Source organism: Petromyzon marinus, chromosome 80 (genome assembly GCF_048934315.1).
Source record: "Petromyzon marinus isolate PM22_M1 ecotype Great Lakes invasive population chromosome 80, UKy_Petmar_22M1.pri1.0, whole genome shotgun sequence".
Classification (NCBI taxonomy): domain Eukaryota; kingdom Metazoa; phylum Chordata; class Hyperoartia; order Petromyzontiformes; family Petromyzontidae; genus Petromyzon; species Petromyzon marinus.
In genome coordinates, this window is record NC_133746.1 from 11,047,655 (window position 1) to 11,069,624 (window position 21,970).

Sequence of the window (21,970 nt, forward strand, 5' to 3'; positions counted from 1 at the left end):
GGCAGCTCAACCGAGTGCCTGCCAAATAAGTCGATTCCAAATGCGGAGGGGAAAAGCCCGCAGGGCACCCGGAGAAAGACAAAAACCACACGACAACCATGAGGAAAGAGAGAGAGAGAGGGGGAGAGAGCGAGAGAGGGAGACACGCAAACTCCAAATATAAAACGGGAGGCAGGGGCTTGATCGACCTCCAGCACAACAAGCAAGGTAGTTAACGCCTCCTAGCCACCGTGGAGTATTCACCGCGCCCATAGAGGCTCCTTGGGATGTTGTGTACGATGTATTGTTGCTAGGCGAGTGAGTGTGCTGCTAGGTGAGTGAGTGCGCTGCTACGCAAGTGAGTGTGCTGCTAGGTGAGTGAGTGTGCTGCTAGGTGAGTGAGTGTGCTGCTGGGTGACTGAGTGTGCTGCTGGGTGAGTGAGTGTGCTGCTACTCAAGTGAGTGTGCTGCTAGGTGAGTGAGTGTGCTGCTGAGTGAGTGAGTGTGCTGCTAGGTGAGTGAGTGTGCTGCTACGCAAGTGAGTGTGCTGCTAGGCGAGTGAGTGTGCTGCTAGGTGAGTGAGTGTGCTGCTAGGTGAGTGATTGGGCTGCTGGGTGAGTGAGTGTGCTGCTAGGTCAGTGAGTGTGCTGCTAGGTGAGTGAGTGTGCTGCTGGGTGAGTGAGTGAGCTGCTAGGTGAGTGAGTGTGCTGCTGGGTGAGTGAGTGTACTGCTAGGCAAGTGAGTGTGCTGCTAGGTGAGTGAGTGTGCTGCTAGGCAAGTGAGTGTGCTGCTAGGCGAGTGAGTGTGCTGCTAGGCGAGTGAGTGCGCTGCTGAGTGAGTGAGTGTGCTGCTGGGTGAGTGAGTGCGCTGCTGGGTGAGTGAGTGTGCTGCTAGGTGAGTGAGTGTGCTGCTAGGTGAGTGAGTGTGCTACTGGGTGAGTGAGTGTGCTGCTAGGTGGGTGAGTGCGCTGCTAAGCGAGTGAGTGTGCTGCTAGGTGAGTGAGTGTGCTGCTAGGTGAGTGAGTGTGCTGCTGGGTGAGTGAGTGCGCTGCTAGGTGAGTGAGTGTACTGCTAGGCAAGTGAGTGTGCTGCTAGGTGAGTGAGTGCCCTGCTAGACGAGTGAGTGCGCTGCTAGGTGAGTGAGTGTGCTGCTGGGTGAGTGAGTGCGCTGCTGGGTGAGTGAGTGTGCTGCTAGGTGAGTGAGTGTGCTGCTAGGTGAGTGAGTGTGCTGCTGGGTGAGTGAGTGTGCTGCTAGGTGGGTGAGTGCGCTGCTAAGCGAGTGAGTGTGCTGCTGGGTGAGTGAGTGTGCTGCTAGGCGAGTGAGTGTGGTGCTGGGTAAATGAGTGTACTGCTGGGTGAGGGAGTGTGCTGCTAGGTGAGTGAGTGTGCTGCTATGTGAGTGAGTGTGCTGCTGGGTTAGTGAGTGCACTGCTGGGTGAGTGCGCTGCTAGGCGAGTGAGTGTGCTGCTAGGTGAGTGAGTGCACTGCTGGGTGAGTGAGTGTGCTGCTAGGTGAGTGAGTGCGCTGCTAGGCGAGTGAGTGTGCTGCTAGGTGAGTGAGTGTGCTGCTTGGTGAGTGAGTGTGCTGCTAGGTGAGTGAGTGTGCTGATGGGTGAGTGAGTGTGCTGCTGGGTGAGTGCACTGCTAGGTGAGTGAGTGTGCTGCTAGGTGAGTGAGTGCGCTGCCGGGTGAGTGAGTGTGCTGCTGGGTGAGTGATGGTGCTGCTGGGTGAGTGAGTGTGCTGCTAGGTGAGTGAGTGTGCTGCTGGATGAGTGAGTATGCTGCTAGGTGAGTGAGTGTGCTGCTAGGTGAGTGAGTGTGCTGCTGGGTTAGTGAGTGCACTGCTGGGTGAGTGAGTGCGCTGCTAGGTGAGTGAGTGCGCTTCTAGGTGAGTGAGTGTGCTGCTGGGTGAGGGAGTGTGCTGCTGGGTGAGTGATGGTGCTGCTGGGTGAGTGAGTGTGCTGCTGGGTGAGTGAGTGTGCTGCTAGGTGAGTGAGTATGCTGCTAGATGAGTGAGTATGCTGCTAAGTGAGTGAGTGTGCTGCTAGGTGAGTGAGTGTGCTGCTGGGTTAGTGAGTGCACTGCTGGGTGAGTGAGTGCGCTGCTAGGCGAGTGAGTGCGCTGCTAGGTGAGTGAGTGTGCTGCTAGGTGAGTGAGTGCGCTACTAGGCAAGTGAGTGTGCTGATGGGTGAGTGAGTGTGCTGCTGGGTTAGTGAGTGTGCTGCTGGGTGAGTGAGTGTACTGCTAGGTGAGTGAGTGTGCTGCTAGGTGAGTGAGTGTGTTGCTAGGTGAGGAAGTGTACTGCTAGGCGAGTGAGTGCGCTGCTAGGCAAGTGAGTGTGCTGCTGGGTGAGTGAGTGTGCTGCTGGGTGAGTGAGTGTGCTGCCGGGTGAGTGAGTGTGCTGCTAGGTGAGTGAGTGTGCTGCTAGGTGAGTGAGTGTGCTGCCGGGTGAGTGAGTGTGCTGCTAGGTGAGTGAGTGCGCTGCCGGGTGAGTGAGTGTGCTGCTAGGTGAGTGAGTGTGCTGCTAGGTGAGTGAGTGTGCTGCCGGGTGAGTGAGTGTGCTGCTAGGTGAGTGAGTGTGCTGCCGGGTGAGTGAGTGTGCTGCTAGGTGAGTGAGTGTGCTGCTAGGTGAGTGAGTGTGCTGCTAGGTGAGTGAGTGCGCTGCTGGGTGAGTGAGTGCGCTGCTAGGCGAGTGAGTGTGCTGCTAGATGAGTGAGTGTGCTGCTAGGTGAGTGAGTGCGCTGCTAGGCGAGTGAGTGCGCTGCTAGGCGAGTGAGTCTGCTGCTAGGTGAGTGAGTGTGCTGCTAGGTGAGTGAGTGTGCTGCTAGGTCAGTGAGTGTGCTGCTAGGTGAGTGAGTGTGCTGCTAGGTGAGTGAGTGTGCTGCCGGGTGAGTGAGTGTGCTGCTAGGTGAGTGAGTGTGCTGCTGGGTGAGTGAGTGCGCTGCTAGGTGAGTGAATGCGCTGCTAGGTGAGTGAGTGCGCTGCTAGGCGAGTGAGTGCGCTGTTAGGCGAGTGAGTGTGCTGCTAGGTGAGTGAGTGCGCTGCCGGGTGAGTGAGTGCACTGCCGGGTGAGTGAGTGTGCTGCTAGGTGAGTGAGTGTGCTGCTGGGTGAGTGAGTGTGCTGCTAGGTGAGTGAGTGTGCTGATGGGTGAGTGAGTGTGCTGCTGGGTGAGTGCACTGCTAGGTGAGTGAGTGTGCTGCTAGGTGAGTGAGTGCACTGCCGGGTGAGTGAGTGTGCTGCTGGGTGAGTGATGGTGCTGCTGGGTGAGTGAGTGTGCTGCTAGGCGAGTGAGTGTGCTGCTGGGTGAGTGAGTGCGCTGCTAGGTGAGTGAGTGTGCTGCTAGGTGAGTGAGTGTGCTGCCGGGTAAGTGAGTGCGCTGCTGGGTGAGTGAGTGTGCTGCTGGGTGAGTGATGGTGCTGCTGGGTGAGTGAGTGTGCTGCTAGGCCAGTGAGTGTGCTGCTAGGTGAGTGAGTGTGCTGCTGGATGAGTGAGTGTGCTGCTAGATGAGTGAGTGCGCTGCCGGGTGACTGAGTGTGCTGCTGGGTGAGTGAGTGCGCTGCTAGGCGAGTGAGTGTGCTGCTAGGTGAGTGAGTGTGCTGCTAGGTGAGTGAGTGTGCTGTTAGGCGAGTGAGTGTGTTGCTAGGTGAGTGAGTGTGCTGCTGGGTGAGTGAGTGCGCTGCTAGGTGAGTGAGTGCACTGCTGGGTTAGTGAGTGCGCTGCTGGGTGAGTGAGTGCGCTGCTAGGCGAGTGAGTGCGCTGTTAGGTGAGTGAGTGTGCTGCTAGGTGGGTGAGTGTGCTGCCGGGTGAGTGAGTGTGCTGCTGGGTGAGTGAGTGTGCTGCTAGGTGGGTGAGTGCGCTGCCGGGTGAGTGAGTGTGCTGCTGGGTGAGTGAGTGTGCTGCTAGGTGGGTGAGTGCGCTGCCGGGTGAGTGAGTGTGCTGCTGGGTGAGTGAGTGTGCTGCTAGGTGGGTGAGTGCGCTGCCGGGTGAGTGAGTGTGCTGTTCCTTACATGGTGCTCTCGGAGGCGTAGAAGCAGACCTGGTGCGTGCGCACGTCCTTGTTGGTGGGCATCCACGTGAGGCGCGTGTGGAACAGCTGCGGGTTCGTGGCGTCCACCGTGATGGGGTCCTTGGCGAAGCCGAATGGAGCGAACGTGCCCAGGCGAGAGATCGTTACGCTGAAGGGAATTGCAAGGCGGGCGGGGATGTGTAGTCAGTGATGTCGGTAGGGTTGATGGATCGTCCCAACAACCCCCCTCTTCCTCCTCCTCCTCCTCGTAACATGTCGAGCGGATATCCCGACGGAAGGGGCCGTACCCCCGACTGGCTGAAGATGGCAGGAGAGCAAAGTGTGTGGACTAATCTCCATCTGTTCCATCTCACTCCCTTCTACACCGTGGGTGGACTAATCTCCATCTGTTCCATCTCACTCTCTTCTACCCCGTGTGTGGACTAATCTCCATCTGTTCCATCTCACTCCCTTCTACCCCGTGTGTGGATAATCTCCATCTGTTCTATCTCACTCCCTTCTACACCGTGGGTGGACTAATCTCACTCCCTTCTACACCGTGGGTGGACTAATCTCCATCTGTTCCATCTCACTCCCTTCTACCCCGTGTGTGGACTAATCTCCATCTGTTCCATCTCACTCCCTTCTACCCGTGGGTGGACTAATCTCCATCTGTTTCAACTCACTCCCTTCTACCCCGTGTGTGGACTAATCTCCATCTGTTCCATCTCACTCCCTTCTACACCGTGTGTGGACTAATCTCCATCTGTTCCATCTCACTCCCTTCTTCCCCGTGTGTGGACTAATCTCCATCTGTTCCATCTCACTCCCTTCTACCCCGTGTGTGGACTAATCTCCATCTGTTCCATCTCACTCCCTTCTACCCCGTGTGTGGACGAATCTCCATCTGTTCCATCTCACTCCCTTCTTCCCCGTGTGTGGACTAATCTCCATCTGTTCCATCTCGCCCCCTTCTACCCTGTGTGTGGACTAATCTCCATCTGTTCCAACTCACTCCCTTCTACCAATGTGTGGACTACTCTCCATCTGTTTTATCTCACTCCCTTCTACCCCGTGGGTGAACTAATCTCCATCTGTTTCATCTCACTCCCTTCTAACCCGTGTGTGGATTAATCTCCATCTGTTCCATCTCACTCCCTTCTACCCCGTGTGTGGACTAATCTCCATCTGTTCCATCTCATTCCCTTCTCCCCCATGGGTGAACTAATCTCCATCTGTTTCATCTCGCTCCCTCCTACTCCTTGCGTGGACTAATCTCAATCTGTTCCATCTCACTCCCTTCTACCCCGTGTATGGACTAATCTCCATCTGTTCCATCTCACTCCCTTCTACCCCGTGTGTGGACTAATCTCCATCTGTTCCATCTCACTCCCTTCTACATCGTTGGTGGACTAATATCCATCTGTTCCATATCACTCCCTTCTACCTCGTGTGTGGACTAATCTCCATCTGTTCCATCTCACTCCCTTCTACACCGTGTGTGGACTAATCTCCATCTGTTCCATCTCACTCCCTTCTACCCCGTGTGTGGACTAATCTCCATCTGTTCCATGTCACTCCCTTCTACCCCGTGTGTGGACTAATCTCCATCTGTTCCATCTCGCTCCCTTCTACCCCTTGCGTGGATTAATCTCCATCTGTTCCATCTCACTCCACCTTCTACCCCGTGTGTGGACTAATCTCCATCTGTTCCATCTCGCTCGCCTTCTACCCCGTGTTTGGACTAATCTCCATCTGTTCCATCTCGCTCCCTTCTACCCCTTGCGTGGATTAATCTCCATCTGTTCCATCTCACTCCACCTTCTACCCCGTGTGTGGACTCACCCCGCCGCCGCGTCGGTCGCCACGGAGATGTCGATGGGCAGCTCGAAGAGGATTCCCTGCGTCGCCACGAAGGACTGCCCGTTGCTGGGCGTGGCGCCCACAAAGGTGGGCATCAGGCACGAGACGGCAGCCTCGACTGGGGGGGGGCGGTTGGGGGGGGGGCACCGAGACGCAAGGGGCATCGTCGTGAGCATCGTCATCATTGTCGTCGACGTCGTCGCGGTCATCACCTGCAGCGGGCGGGTGGCTCACACTGAAGCAGGACCTGGAGCAGGCGGGCGACTCACACTGAAGCAAGACCTGCAGCGAGCGACTCACACTGAAACAGGACCTGGAGGAGGCGGGCGACTCACACTGAAGCAGAACCTGCAGCGGGTGACTCACACTGAAGCAGGATCTGCAGCGAGCGACTCACACTGAAGCAGGACCTGGAGAGGGTGGGCGACTCACACTGAAGCAGGACCTGCAGCGGGTGACTCACACTGAAGCAGGACCTGGAGCAGGCGGGCGACTCACACTGAAGCAGGACCTGCAGCGGGTGACTCACACTGAAGCAGGACCTGGAGCAGGCGGGCGACTCACACTGAAGCAGGACCTGCAGCGAGCGACTCACACTGAAGCAGGACCTGCAGTGGGTGACTCACACTGAAGCAAGACCTGCAGTGGGCGACTCACACTGAAGCAGGACCTGCAGCAGGCAGGCGACTCACACTGAAGCAAGACCTGCAGCGGGTGGGCGACTCACACTGAAGCAGGACCTGCAGTGGGCGGGCGACTCACACTGAAGCAGGACCTGCAGTGGGCGGGCGACTCACACTGAAGCAGGACCTGCAGCAGGCAGGCGACTCACACTGAAGCAAGACCTGCAGCGGGTGACTCACACTGAAGCAGGACCTGCAGTGGGCGACTCACACTGAAGCAGGACCTGCAGCGGGCGAGCGACTCACACTGAAGCAGGACCTGCAGCAGGCAGGCGACTCACACTGAAGCAGGACCTGCAGCGAGCGACTCACACTGAAGCAGGACCTGCAGTGGGCGGGCTACTCACACTGAAGCAGGACCTGCAGCGAGCGACTCACACTGAAGCAGGACCTGCAGTGGGCGGGCGACTCACACTGAAGCAAGACCTGCAGCGGGCAGGCGATTCACACTGAAGCAGAACCTGCAGTGGGCGACTCACACTGAAGCAAGACCTGGAGTGGGCGACTCACACTGAAGCAGGACCTGCAGCGGGTGACTCACACTGAAGCAGGACCTGCAGCGGGCGACTCACACTGAAGCAAGACCTGCAGTGGGTGACTCACACTCGAGCAGGACCTGCAGCGGGATGCCGGACAGAGCGTCGCCAGGAGCGAGGCTCAGCGAGCCCACGGTCAGCGACGAGTTGACGGAGTCCTCGATCATCAGGGCCAGGGCCCAGAGGCCGTCGGCGTCCGGGGGCACCGTGAAGGTGATGACGCAGGCGGCCTGTGCGGAGGGTGGGTGGTGGGGGGTGGGGGTGAAAAGTGAATAGTGAGTGAGAGAGAGAGATGGGGGACTGCAGTGAAATTGGAACGACGACATTAAAGGGTCGGGGATTAGCGGACCGCTGGTGGAGGAGCAAGGAGAAGTCGACACCCGTCGGGAAAACAAAACGGAATGGCAGCAGAGCGATCGAGAGACGGAACAGATGGAGATTCGTGTTCTCGGTTCTTCCGGTAAAGTCACGTCAGGTGGTTTTCACAGCTGATGGCGGTCGCTCGTGTCGCAGTCGAAACGTCGTGAGAATTTTATTGTTTTATAATTTTTACTTTTTTTATTGTTTCCCTTCTACGTGGTGGTGACTTTACCGAAAGAACCAAGAATAATAATTTTATTGTTTTAAATAATTTTATTGTTTTATATTTTCATTATTTTATTGTTTCCCTTCTACGTGGTGGTGACTTTACCGAAAGAACCAAGAATAATAATTTTATTGTTTAATAATTTTTACTCTTTTATTGTTTCCCTTCTATGTGGCGGTGACTTTTCCGAAAGAACCAAGAATAATAATTTCATTGTTTTATAATTTTTACTTTTTTTATTGTTTCCCTTCTACGTGGTGATGACTTTACCGAAAGAACCAAGAATTCGAATTCGCGCAGCCTCGAAAGCTTGAAATCAAGATGGAGGTTCGTTTGTCCGTCGCCACGCCGTGGAACGATGCCAAAGGGGGAGTGGGGTCGGAGTTGTGCCGACTCAGGAGGCGAAGGCAAAAACAAACAAAAATTGGTGGAGGCCAGAAGAGTGAACGACAGACCGGATGATGCTCGTGTTCTCGGTTCTTCCGGTAAAGTCACCACGTAGAAGGGAAACAATAAAATAATAAAAATATAAAAAATAAAATTATTATTCTTGGTTCTTTCGGTAAAGTCACCACCACGTAGAAGGGAAAGAATAAAATAATAAAAATATAAAACAATAAAATTATTATTCTTGGTTCTTTCGGTAAAGTCACCACGTAGAAGGGAAACAATAAAAATATAAAACAATAAAATTATTATTCTTGGTTCTTTCGGTAACGTCACCACATAGAAGGGAAACAATAAAATAATACAAAATGTTAACCAATATTGTTTCATATTTTTAATATTTTTTTTATATATAAAACAATATTTCGATTTAAAGCTTTCGTGACTGCAAGGATTCATCTTCTTTGGTTCTTTCGTTAAAGTCACGTAGAATGAGAATAAAATAATAAATTGATAAAATAAAATAACACAATAATATTCTCACGACGTTTCGGCCACAACACAAGCGGCCTTCATCAGGTGAAGGGACGAGACTGTCTGGAGGACAGCACTGCAACGGGAAAGACTGTCCTCCAGACAGTCTCGTCCCTTCGCCTGATGAAGGCCGCTTGTGTTGTGGCCGAAACGTCGTGAGAATATTATTGTGTTATTTTATTTTATCAATTCATTATTTTATTCTCATTCTACGTGACTTTACCGAAAGAACCAAAGAAGATAAACAATATTGTTTTATATTTTTATTATTTTATTGCTTCCCTTCTACGTGGTGACTTTACCGAAAGAACCAAGAATATATAACGGATTTTTATTTTATTTTATTTAAATAACGCATTGAAAATAATGAAAGCAAAAAAAAAATAGCCACGGCGTTTCGATCGCAACACAAGCGGCCTTCATCAGGCGGAGAGAAAAAAAGGTGGCGTTGATGATGGTCAGACCTGGTACTGGACAGTAGGGGCGCGCGGGGCGGGGGGGGTGTCAAGCTGGGCTGCAGTGGGCAAGAGAAGGACGAATTCTACATTCGAAGCTTTCGTCACTGCAGGAATCCACACTCTTTGGTTCTGTCGGTAAAGCCATCACGTAGTTCAATTTATTTCTAACCACGCAACTTTACCAAAAGACGTTTCGCTGGTAAATACATCCAGCATCATGGCGAATTGCCCGATGATGCTGGATGTATTTACCAGCGAAAGGTCACAGTACTCAAACTGTAAATGTTGTGGATTCACTCTTCAACACACCGGTGGGCTAAAGTAGTGAATTATTTGTCTTTTATCAAAGTGACACTTTTTTGCTGCTGATTGGCCGTGTCGGGTGGTGGAGGGTTACGACACATTTATAAATAAACGCGATCTAACCCAAAAAACCTTTATTATGAATAAGAGCCACTCTCTGTAAATTCTAGATTTGAAGCTTTCGTGACTGCAAGGATCCATACTCCTCGGTTCTATTCGGCAAAGTCACGTAGTAGGTAAAAAATAAAACAACGAAAAATCACGACGTTTCGGCCACAACACAAGCGGCCTTCATCAGGTGAAGGGGACCAGGCTGTCTCGAGGACAGCGCTGTAGTGAAACAGAGCCACGCTCAGACCGCGGACCTTTAAGCTGCGTGCGAGCAAACAAGGTGCCCTGACAAATTAATTAGCATGACAAATGTTTTGCTGCGGCACTTGTAAGAGGGGAGGGAGCACGCAATGGCAGTCACAGAGATGTGGATTTGTGCGATGGATGTTGGCTTTTGGGGGGGGCGGACCGGGGGGGGGGGGGGGGACGGGGTGGGAAACGTCTGCGCGAGGTGAAGACTCAAGGTGGCAAAATTCAGGGAGAATGTGAGATGGGGTAAAAGAGCCGGGCTCTGGTGTGGATTGGTCACGCTGAGAGACAACGGGGAAATTGACGTGGGTCAGAAGGTGAAGATGGGCTGCCCTATGTACCCACCCACCCACCTACCCATGTTTCCCCCCACTCACCACACACCCACCCACCCACCATCCCCCCACCCACCCACCTTTCCCCCGACCCACCAACCCACCTACCCACCTGTCCACCCCCACCTGCCCATTCACCTTTCCACCCCCACCCACCCACCTTTCCACCCCCACCCACCCACCTTTCCACCCCCACCCAACCACCTTTCCACCCCCACCCACCCACCTTTACCCCCCCTCACCCACCCACCTTTCACCCCCACCCACCCACCTTTCCACCCCCACCCACCCACCTTTCCACCCCCACTCACCCACCCACCTTTCCACCCCCACCCACCCACCTTTCCACCCCCACTCACCCACCCACCTTTCCACCCCCACCCACCCACCTTTCCACCCCCACTCACCCACCCACCTTTCCACCCGCACCCACCTTTCCACCCCCACCCACCCACCTTTCCCTCCCACCCACCCACCTTTCCACCCCCACCCACCCACCCACCTTTCCACCCCCACCCACCCACCTTTCCACCCCCACTCACCCACCCACCTTTCCACCCCCACCCACCCACCTTTCCACCCCCACCCACCCATCTACCACCTTCCCTCCCACCCATCACCCACCCCCCTTACCCCCCCCCCCCAAGTCACCCACCCCACCCCACTCCCCCCCCCCACCTCGTCGAGGACTCCGTAGGGGGCGACCCCGCAGATGCCTCCACACTCGTCACGTGCTCCCTTCTCGGCGTAGCGGCACCGCACCGTGTCGCCGTCAGCATCGTACACCGGGATGTGCCACACGGTGGTGCAGCCGGCCTTCAGCCTGGGGGGGTGGGTGGGTGGGTGGGCAGGCCGAGGTCGTTCCCGTGGGCGTGACGGGACGCTGCTGCTCCTCGTGACAATGCACTCGAGCGCCGCGGTGGTGGTAAGACGTTCACGGCAGCTGCAGCTGCTGCTGCTGTATATGTGGAGACTGCGTCTCTCTCATCTGCATCATCATCATCACGGTGGCTAGGAGATGTTAGCTCCCTCGCCTGGTGCGCAGGAGGTCTGCTGCTGCTGCTGCTGCTGTAGATTTGGAGACTGCGTCTCTCTCATCTGCATCATCATCATCATCATCACGGTGTCTAGGAGATGTTAACTACCTCGCCTGGATTACGGGAGGTCGTGGGTTCGATCCCGACCCTGACGCATGCTGCTGTATATGTGTGAGACTGCGTCTCTCTCATCTGCATCATCATCATCATCACGGTGGCTAGGAGATGTTAGCTCCCTCGCCTGGTGCGCAGGAGGTCTGCTGCTGCTGCTGCTGTAGATTTGGAGTCTGCGTCTCTCTCTCTCTCTCATCATCATTATCACGGTGGCTAGGAGATGTTGACTACGTCGCCTGGTTTACGGGAGGTCGTGGGTTCGATCCCGACCCTGACGACGCCTGCTGCTGCTGCTGTATATGTGGAGACTGCATCTCTCTGATCTGCATCATCATCATCACGGTGTCTAGGAGATGTTAGCTCCCTCGCCTGGTGCGCAGGAGGTCTGCTGCTGCTGCTGCTGCTGTAGATTTGGAGTCTGCGTCTCTCTCTCTCTCTCATCATCATCATTATCACGGTGGCTAGGAGATGTTGACTACCTCGCCTGGTCTACAGGATGTCTGTGTCTCTCTCTCTCTCATCATCAGCATCACGGTGGCTAGGAGATGTTAACTACCTCGCCTGGATTACGGGAGGTCGTGGGTTCGATCCCGACCCTGACGCATGCTGCTGTATATGTGGAGACTGCGTCTCTCTCATCTGCATCATCATCATCATCACGGTGGCTAGGAGATGTTGACTACCTCGCCTGGTCTACAGGAGGTCTGTGTCTCTCTCTCTCATCATCATCATTATCACGGTGGCTAAGAGATGTTACCTACCTCGCCTGGTTTACGGGAGGTCGTGGGTTCGATCCCGACCCTGACGACGCCTGGTGCTGCTGTAGAATTGGAGTCTGCGTTTCTCTCTCTTATCATCATCATCATCATCACGGTGTCTAGGAGACGTTGACTACCTCGCCTGGTATACAGGAGGTCGTGGGTTCGATCCCGACCGTGACGCATGCTGCTGTATATGTGGAGACTGCGTCTCTCTCATCTGCATCATCATCATCATCATCACGGTGTCTAGGAGATGTTAGCTCCCTCGCCTGGTGCGCAGGAGGTCTGCTGCTGCTGCTGTAGATTTGGAGTCTGCGTCTCTCTCTCTCTCTCATCATCATCATTATCACGGTGGCTAGGAGATGTTGACTACCTCGCCTGGCCTACAGGAGGGCTGTGTCTCTCTCTCTCTCATCATCATCATCGTCACGGTGGCTAGGAGATGTTAACTACCTCGCTTGGATTACGGGAGGTCGTGGGTTCGATCCCGACCCTGATGCATGCTGCTGTATATGTGGAGACTGCGTCTCTCTCATCTGCATCATCATCACGGTGTCTAGGAGATGTTAACTACCTCGCCTGGTGCGCAGGAGGTCTGCTGCTGCTGCTGTAGATTTGGAGTCTGCGTCTCTCTCTCTCTCTCATCATCATCATTATCACGGTGGCTAGGAGATGTTGACTACCTCGCCTGGCCTACAGGAGGTCTGTGTCTCTCTCTCTCATCATCATCATCACGGTGGCTAGGAGATGTTAACTACCTCGCCTGGTTTACGGGAGGTCGTGGGTTCGATCCCGACCCTGACGACGCCTGCTGCTGCTGCTGTATATGTGGAGACTGCGTCTCTCTCATCTGCATCATCATCATCATCATCATCACGGTGGCTAGGAGATGTTGACTACCTCGCCTGGTCTACAGGAGGTCTGTGTCTCTCTCTCTCTCTCATCATCATCATGATCATCATCACGGTGGCTAAGAGATGTTACCTACCTCGCCTGGTTTACGGGAGGTCGTGGGTTCGATCCCGACCCTGACGACGCCTGGTGCTGCTGTAGAATTGGAGTCTGCGTTTCTCTCTCTTATCATCATCATCACGGTGGCTAGGAGATGTTAACTACCTCGCCTGGATTACGGGAGGTCGTGGGTTCGATCCCGACCCTGACGCATGCTGCTGTATATGTGGAGACTGCGTCTCTCTCATCTGCATCATCATCATCACGGTGGCTAGGAGATGTTGACTACCTCGCCTGGTCTACAGGAGGTCTGTGTCTCTCTCTCTCTCTCATCATCATCATGATCATCATCACGGTGGCTAAGAGATGTTACCTACCTCGCCTGGTTTACGGGAGGTCGTGGGTTCGATCCCGACCCTGACGACGCCTGGTGCTGCTGTAGAATTGGAGTCTGCGTTTCTCTCTCTTATCATCATCATCACGGTGGCTAGGAGATGTTAACTACCTCGCCTGGATTACGGGAGGTCGTGGGTTCGATCCCGACCCTGACGCATGCTGCTGTATATGTGTGAGACTGCGTCTCTCTCATCTGCATCATCATCATCATCACGGTGGCTAGGAGATGTTAGCTCCCTCGCCTGGTGCGCAGGAGGTCTGCTGCTGCTGCTGCTGTAGATTTGGAGTCTGCGTCTCTCTCTCTCTCTCATCATCATTATCACGGTGGCTAGGAGATGTTGACTACCTCGCCTGGTCTACAGGATGTCTGTGTCTCTCTCTCTCTCATCATCAGCATCACGGTGGCTAGGAGATGTTAACTACCTCGCCTGGATTACGGGAGGTCGTGGGTTCGATCCCGACCCTGACGCATGCTGCTGTATATGTGGAGACTGCGTCTCTCTCATCTGCATCATCATCATCATCACGGTGTCTAGGAGATGTTAGCTCCCTCGCCTGGTGCGCAGGAGGTCTGCTGCTGCTGCTGCTGTAGATTTGGAGTCTGCGTCTCTCTCTCTCTCTCATCATCACTATCATTATCACGGTGGCTAGGAGATGTTGACTACCTCGCCTGGTCTACAGGAGGTCTCTGTCTCTCTCTCTCATCATCATCACGGTGGCTAAGAGATGTTGACTACCTCGCCTGGTTTACGGGAGGTCGTGGGTTCGATCCCGACCCTGACGACGCCTGCTGCTGCTGCTGTATATGTGGAGACTGCGTCCCTCTCTCTCTCATCATCATCATCACGGTGGCTAGGAGATGTTAGCTCGCTCGCCTGGTATACAGGAGGTCGTGGGTTCGATCCCAGACCCTGACGACGCCTGGTGCTGCTGTAGAATTGGAGTCTGCGTCTCTCTCTCTCATCATCATGATCACGGTGTCTAGGAGATGTTGACTACTTCGCCTGGTATACAGGAGGTCGTGGGTTCGATCCCAACCCTGATTCATGCTGAATATTTGTAGATTGCGTCTCTCTCTCTCCCTCATCAACACGGTGGCTAAGAGATGTTGACTACCTCGCCTGGCTTACGGGAGGTCGTGGGTTCGATCCCTACCCTGACGATGCCTGCTGCTGTATATTTGGAGTCTGTCTCTCTCTCTCTCATCATGATGGTGGCTAGGAGATGTTAGCTCCCTCGCCTGGTTTACGGGAGGTCGTGGGTTCGATCCCGACCCTGACTCATGCTGCTGCTGCTGTATATTTGCAGTGTGCCTTCCTCTCTCTCTGTCTCTCTCCCCCCCAGTGGTCACGTGGATTTTCCTCCGGGACCTCCTCCGTATATTCCCTCCACATTTCACATCAACGCCGCCACTCATTTTGAGCGTTTGGCTACCGCTACCAATTTCCACACGCTGATAAGCCACTCTTGTTGAGCTATCATTTGTGGACAGGTCGCATTCTGAACAAGAGCTTATTGCATACACATTGACATGCTAATTCATTTGCTTCAGCAACATCCCCAGAAGACCCACACCTCTCTCTCTCTCTCTGCCCCCCCCCCCTCTCTCTATTTAAGTACTCGACACAGAGGCATTGGGTCTCTGTTGTGTCTATGTTGTGTGTCTCCCTGTGTCTATCTGCTTGTGTGTCTGCCTGCGTGTCTCCGTGTCTGTGCTTTGTGTCTCTCTCAAATTTTAGCCCTACCTAACGACGGTTTGCTTGTTTGTTGCAGTCGAGACGTCTTCTTATGAGTTAAGTGATGACGTCAGCCTGCTGCTGCTCTATATAAAACCGGGAGGAAGTGTGGAGGGCTTTACCATTCTGGCGAATTGCCCGATGATGCTGGATGTATTTACCAGCGAAACGTCGTACTCAAACTGTAAATGTTGTGGATTCACTCTTCAACACACCGGTGGGCTAAAGTAGTGAATTATTTGTCTTTTTGTCAACGTGACACTTTTTTTTTGCTGATTGCCCGTGTCGGGTGGTGGAGGGTTACGACACATTTATAAATAAACGCGATCTCACCCCAAAAAAAACCTTTATTATGTCTCATTATATTATTTAATTCATTTTATTTCAACGCTACTTGCCCCGACAGTCCGTGAAGGCTACACCAGGTGGACCCTCGTCCTTCTAGACCAGCGGTGGGCATCGCGGACGGGCACGTGAACCGCGGAGCGTCATCCGCCGCGCACTCTGCCGATCGGCGGACGAGCGGGAAAGAAATGACCCCGAGTCTCGTCGGTAGAAAGCGTCAAACCTGGGCGTGCGGTGGCGCTGTTGGGGTGTGGGGTTGTGGGGATTGACCTCGGAGAGACGTGGGTGGGGTGGGGTGGGTGGTGGGTGGGTGGTGGGTGGGGGCGAGTGACAACGAAGACGACGAAGAGGGTGACGGCGATGGGGTCGTCAGTGTCGAGGAGGTGGGCTGGGTGGGTCACCTGATGAGCGGCTTGGAGGAGGTGACGGGGGAGACGTTCGGGGCCCCCGTGTCGCTGCGCACGCCCGGGTTGAGCACCGTGATGAGCGACCAGTCCCACTCGGACGCCTCGATCTGGTTGTCCACCCTCCACACCAGGACGTTCACCCAGCAGCAGTCGCGGAAGCTGAATGCGTGCGTGTGTGTGTGGGTGTGTGTGGGTGGGGGATGGAGGGCATTTACAGAGAGATGGGGGGAGGTGGAGTGACATGGGAAGGGAGATGGAACAGATGGAGATTTGCCCACACACTTGTCTGTGCTGTATCCGCCTTCTCCAGGGTGCACTGCTCCTAAATGCCCACAGGAAGGGGTTAGGGGCCTAAATCAGGAGCGGTGGAGCCTAAAAGCGAAATGCGCGGATCCAGGGAGTGGTGGTGCCTTAGGAGTAAGGAGCCGGGGTCATTGAGAGGGAGAGGTGGGACCTAGAGAGGACTGAGTGGGTCCTAGAGAGGACTGAGTGGGACCTAGAGGACTGAGTGGGACCTAGAGGACTGAGTGGATCCTAGAGAGGACTGAGTGGGTCCTAGAGAGGACTGAGTGGGTCCTAGAGAGGATTGAGTGGGTCCTAGAGGACTGAGTGAGTTCTAGAGAGGACTGAGTGGGTCCTACAGGACTGAGTGGGTCCTAGAGGACTGAGTGGGTCCTAGAGGACTGAGTGGGTCCTAGAGGACTGAGTGGGTCCTAGAGAGGACTGAGTGAGTCCTAGAGAGGACTGAGTGGGTCCTAGAGAGGACTGAGTGAGTCCTAGAGAGGACTGAGTGGGTCCTAGAGGACTGAGTGGGTCCTAGAGAGGACTGAGTGAGTCCTAGAGAGGACTGAGTGGGTCCTAGAGAGGGAGAGGTGGGTCCTAGAGAGGACTGAGTGAGTCCTAGAGAAGATTGAGTGGGTCCTAGAGGACTGGGTGGGACCTAGAGGACTGAGTGGGTCCTAGAGAGGACTGAGTGGGTCCTAGAGAGGACTGAGTGGGTCCTAGAGAGGACTGAGTGAGTCCTAGAGGACTGATTGGGTCTAGAGGACTGAGTGGGTCCTAGAGAGGACTGAGTGGGTCCTAGAGAGGACTGAGTGAGTCCTAGAGAGGACTGAGTGGGTCCTAGAGAGGACTGAGTGAGTCCTAGAGAGGACTGAGTGGGTCCTAGAGGACTGAGTGGGTCCTAGAGAGGACTGAGTGAGTCCTAGAGAGGACTGAGTTGGTCCTAGAGAGGGAGAGGTGGGTCCTAGAGAGGACTGAGTGAGTCCTAGAGAGGATTGAGTGGGTCCTAGAGGACTGGGTGGGACCTAGAGTACTGAGTGAGTCCTAGAGGACTGAGTGAGTCATAGAGGACTGAGTGGGTCCTAGAGAGGACTGAGTGGGTCCTAGAGAGGACTGAGTGGGACCTAGAGGAGTGATTGGGTCTAGAGGACTGAGTGAGACCTAGAGAACTGAGTGGGTCCTAGAGGACTGAGTGAGTCCTAGAGAGGACTGAGTGGGTCCTAGAGAGGACTGAGTGAATCCTAGAGGACTGATTGGGTCTAGAGGACTGAGTGGGTCCTAGAGAGGACTGAGTGGGTCCTAGAGAGGACTGAGTGAGTCCTAGAGAGGACTGAGTGGGTCCTAGAGAGGACTGAGTGAGTTCTAGAGAGGACTGAGTGGGTCCTAGAGGACTGAGTGGGTCCTAGAGAGGACTGAGTGAGTCCTAGAGAGGACTGAGTTGGTCCTAGAGAGGGAGAGGTGGGTCCTAGAGAGGACTGAGTGAGTCCTAGAGAGGATTGAGTGGGTCCTAGAGGACTGGGTGGGACCTAGAGTACTGAGTGAGTCCTAGAGGACTGAGTGAGTCATAGAGGACTGAGTGGGTCCTAGAGAGGACTGAGTGGGTCCTAGAGAGGACTGAGTGGGACCTAGAGGACTGATTGGGTCTAGAGGACTGAGTGAGACCTAGAGAACTGAGTGGGTCCTAGAGGACTGAGTGAGTCCTAGAGAGGACTGAGTGGGACCTAGAGGACTGAGTGAGTCCTAGAGGACTGAGTGGAACCTAGAGAACTGAGTGAGACCTAGAGGACTGAGTGGGTCCTAGAGAGGACTGAGTGGGTCTTAGAGAGGACTGAGTGGATCCTAGAGAGGACTGAGTGGATCCTAGAAGACTGAGTGGGTCCTAGAGGACTGAGTGGGTCCTAGAGGACTGAGTGAGTTCTAGAGAGGACTGAGTGGGCCCTAGAGGACTGAGTGGGTCCTAGAGAGGACTGAGTGGGTCCTAGAGGACTGAGTGGGTCCTAAAGGACTGAGTGAGTCCTAGAGAGGACTGAGTGGGACCTAGAGGACTGAGTAGGTCCTAGAGAGGACTGATTCGGTTCTAAAGAGGAAGGGGTGGGGCCTAAGAAGTAAGGAACCGGGAGCCTAGAGATGAATGGGTGGGTCCTAGAGTTGAAGGGGCGGGTCCTACAGATGAAGGGGTGGGTCCTCGGGAGGAAGGGGCCGGTCCTAGAGATGAAGGGGCGGGTCCTAGAAATGGAGGGGCGGGTCCTAGGGGGGAAGGGGCGGGTCCTAGAGATGAAGGGACGGGTCCTTGGGAGGAAGGGGCGGGTCCTAGAGATGAAGGGGCGGGTCCTAGAGATGAAGAGGCGGGTCCTCGGGAGGAAGGGGCGGGTCGTAGAGATGAAGGGGTGGGTCCTCGGGAGGAAGGGGCGGGTCCTAGAGATGAAGGGGCGGGTCCTAGAAATGGAGGGGCAGGTCCTAGGGGGGAAGGGGCGGGTCCTAGAGATGAAGGGCCGGGTCCTTGGGAGGAAGGGGCGGGTCCTCGAGATGAACGGGCGCGTCCTAGAGATGAAGAGGCGGGTCCTCGGGAGGAAGGGGCGGGTTCTAGAGATGAAGGGGCGGGTCCTAGAGATGAAGAGGCGGGTCCTCGGGAGGAAGGGGCGGGTCCTAGCGATGAAGGGGCAGGTCCTAGAGATGAAGGGGCGGGTCCTCGGGAGGAAGGGGCGGGTCCTAGAGATGAAGGGGCGGGTCCTAGAGATGAAGGGGCGGGTCAAAGAGAGGAATGGGCGGGTCCTAGAGATGAAGGGGCGGGTCCTAAAGATGAAGAGGCGGGTCCTAGGGGGGAAGGGGCGGGTCCTAGAGATGAAGGGGCGGGTCCTAGAGATGAAGGGGCGGGTCAAAGAGAGGAATGGGCGGGTCCTAGAGATGAAGGGGCGGGTCCTATAGATGAAGGGGCGGGTCCTAGAGATGAAGGGGCGGGTCCTAGAGATGAAGGGGCGGGTCCTCATGAGGAAGGGGCGGGTCCTAGAGATGAAGAGGCGGGTCCTAGAGATGAAGGGGCGGGTCCTAGAGATGAAGGGGCGGGTCCTCGGGAGGAATGGGCGGGTCCTAGAGATGAAGGGGCTGGTCCTAGAGATGAAGCGGCGGGTCCTAGAGATGAAGGGGTGGGTCCTAGAGATGAAGGGGCGGGTCCTAGAGATGAAGGGGCGGGTCCTAGAGATGAAGGAGCAGGTCCTAGAGATGAAGGGGCGGGTCCTAGAGATGAAGGGGCGGGTCCTAGAGATGAAGGGGCGGGTCCTAGAGATGATGGGGCGGGTCCTAGAGATGAAGGGGCGGGTCCTAGAGATGAAGGAGTGGGGGGAGGGATCCTACAAAGATTGAAGTTCCCCTCTTGGCGGCGGCGGCGGCAATAGCTTTGGTGCGGCAGATGCGTCCACACAGCCAAATACCAATTCCGCAATGAGTCCAATCACCCCCTTCGCATGCACATATGCTGAACTTATTTCGCACCGTACATCGCCAACTGTGGCTAATCGCGGGTGCGGGTGGGGGAAGGAAAAAAAACTATAGACTAAAACGCAAGTAGCGGTTCTGAAAAAAGATATATCGGAAGGGAAGAGCATTCCAGACGGCCGCAGGAGCAGCAGCAGCGTCTGAAAGAGCGCGGCGCGAAGCCAGAGGGGCCTCCGCTGCCGCAAGGACGACCGGAGTTCGTAGTTTCATAGTTCCATTTATTTTTTTGGTACGGCCCTGTGAGCCATTCGGCTCTTGAATCGGGTGGAACAGCAACAAACAATAAAAACATGAACAAGAAAAACATCTTAAAGTGATTATGTGTGTGACTTTGAGCAAAACAGAAAATCCAGGGGGAAAAAAAACATCAACATATTCCTGAAATAGCACCGTACACCAACGCCGTGTGAAAATATCCCAGTGGGATGCAAGTCAAACAACAACAAAAACAACAACAACCACAAGACAACTTAGATTAAGGCCATAGAGATACATAGAGACCCATAGAGATGCACAGAGACCCACAGAGATACATAGAGACCCATAGAGATACAAACAGACTCACATAGATACATAGAGACCCATAGAGATACATAGAGACCCATAGAGATACAAAGAGATACATAGAGACCCATTGAGACACATACAGACCCATAGAGATACGTAGAGACCCATATAGATACATAGAGACCCATAGAGATACACAGAGACCCATAGAGATACACAGAGACCCATAGAGATACACAGGGACCCATAGAGATACACAGAGACCCATATAGATACATAGAGACCCATAGAGATACACAGAGACCCATAGTGATACACAGAGACCCATAGAGATACACAGAGACCCATAGAGACCCATAGAGATACATAGAGACCCATAGAGATACACAGAGACCCATAGAGATACACAGAGACCCATAGAGATACACAGAGACCCATAGAGATACACAGAGACCAATAGAGATACACAGAGACCCATAGAGATACACAGAGACCCATAGAGATACACAGAGACCCATAGAGATACACAGAGACCCATAGAGATACACAGAGACCCATAGAGATACACAGAGACCCATAGAGATACACAGAGACCCATAGAGATACACAGAGACCCATAGAGATACACAGAGACCCATATAGATACATAGAGACCCATAGTGATACATAGAGACCCATAGAGATACACAGAGACCCATAGAGATACACAGAGACCCATATAGATATATTGAGACCCATATAGATACACAGAGACCCATAGAGATACACAGAGACCCATAGAGATACACAGAGACCCATATAGATACATAGAGACTCATAGAGATACACAGAGACCCACAGAGATACACAGAGACCTATAGAGATACACAGGGACCCATAGAGATACACAGAGACCCATATAGATACATAGAGACTCATAGAGATACACAGAGACCCACAGAGATACACAGAGACCCATAGAGATACACAGAGACCCATAGAGATACACAGAGACCCATAGAGATACACAGAGACCCATAGAGATACACAGAGACCCATAGAGATACACAGAGACCCATAGAGATACACAGAGACCCATAGAGATACACAGAGACCCATATAGATACATAGAGACCCATAGTGATACATAGCGACCCATAGAGATACACAGAGACCCATAGAGATACACAGAGACCAATATAGATACATAGAGACCCATAGAGATACACAGAGACCCACAGAGATACACAGAGACCCATAGAGATACACAGAGACCCATAGAGATACACAGAGACCCATAGAGATACACAGAGACCCATAGAGATACACAGAGACCCATAGATATACACAGAGACCCATAGAGATACACAGAGACCCATATAGATACATAGAGACCCATAGTGATACATAGAGACCCATAGAGATACACAGAGACCCATAGAGATACACAAAGACCCATATAGATATATAGAGACCCATATAGATACACAGAGACCCATAGAGATACACAGAGACCCATATAGATACATAGAGACCCATAGAGAAACACAGAGACCCACAGAGATACACAGAGACCCATAGAGATACACAGAGACCCATAGAGATACACAGAAACCCATAAAGATATACAGAGACCCATAGAGATACACAGAGACCCATAGAGATACACAGAGACCCATAGAGATACACAGAGGCCCATAGAGATACAACGGTTTTTTTTTCAGTTCCATTTATTTTGGTATAGCCCTGTGAGCCATTCGGCTCTTGAATCGGGTGCAACCGCAAAAAACTAAAAAACTAAAACACGAACAAGAAAACATCTTAAAGTGACTATGTGTGTGACTTTGTGCAAACAGAAAATCCAGGATAAAATAAGCATCATAATGTTCCTGAAATAGCACCGTACACCAACGCTGTGTGCAAAAATCCCAGTG

General features: G+C 53.6%; 1 protein-coding gene across 1 annotated transcript in view; it reads right to left on the reverse strand.

Annotated features, from left to right (window-relative positions):
- LOC116958660 (IgGFc-binding protein-like) overlaps positions 1 to 21,970 on the reverse strand; it is a 93,844-nt gene that overhangs the window by 52,856 nt on the left and 19,018 nt on the right. The window contains exons 3-7 of the mRNA XM_076057297.1: positions 15,771 to 15,935; positions 10,708 to 10,852; positions 7,134 to 7,296; positions 5,830 to 5,965; positions 3,986 to 4,153 (exon numbers count right to left, since the gene is read on the reverse strand). Coding sequence (XP_075913412.1) covers positions 3,986 to 4,153; positions 5,830 to 5,965; positions 7,134 to 7,296; positions 10,708 to 10,852; positions 15,771 to 15,935 — 777 coding nt within the window. The remainder of the gene's footprint in view (positions 1 to 3,985; positions 4,154 to 5,829; positions 5,966 to 7,133; positions 7,297 to 10,707; positions 10,853 to 15,770; positions 15,936 to 21,970) is intronic.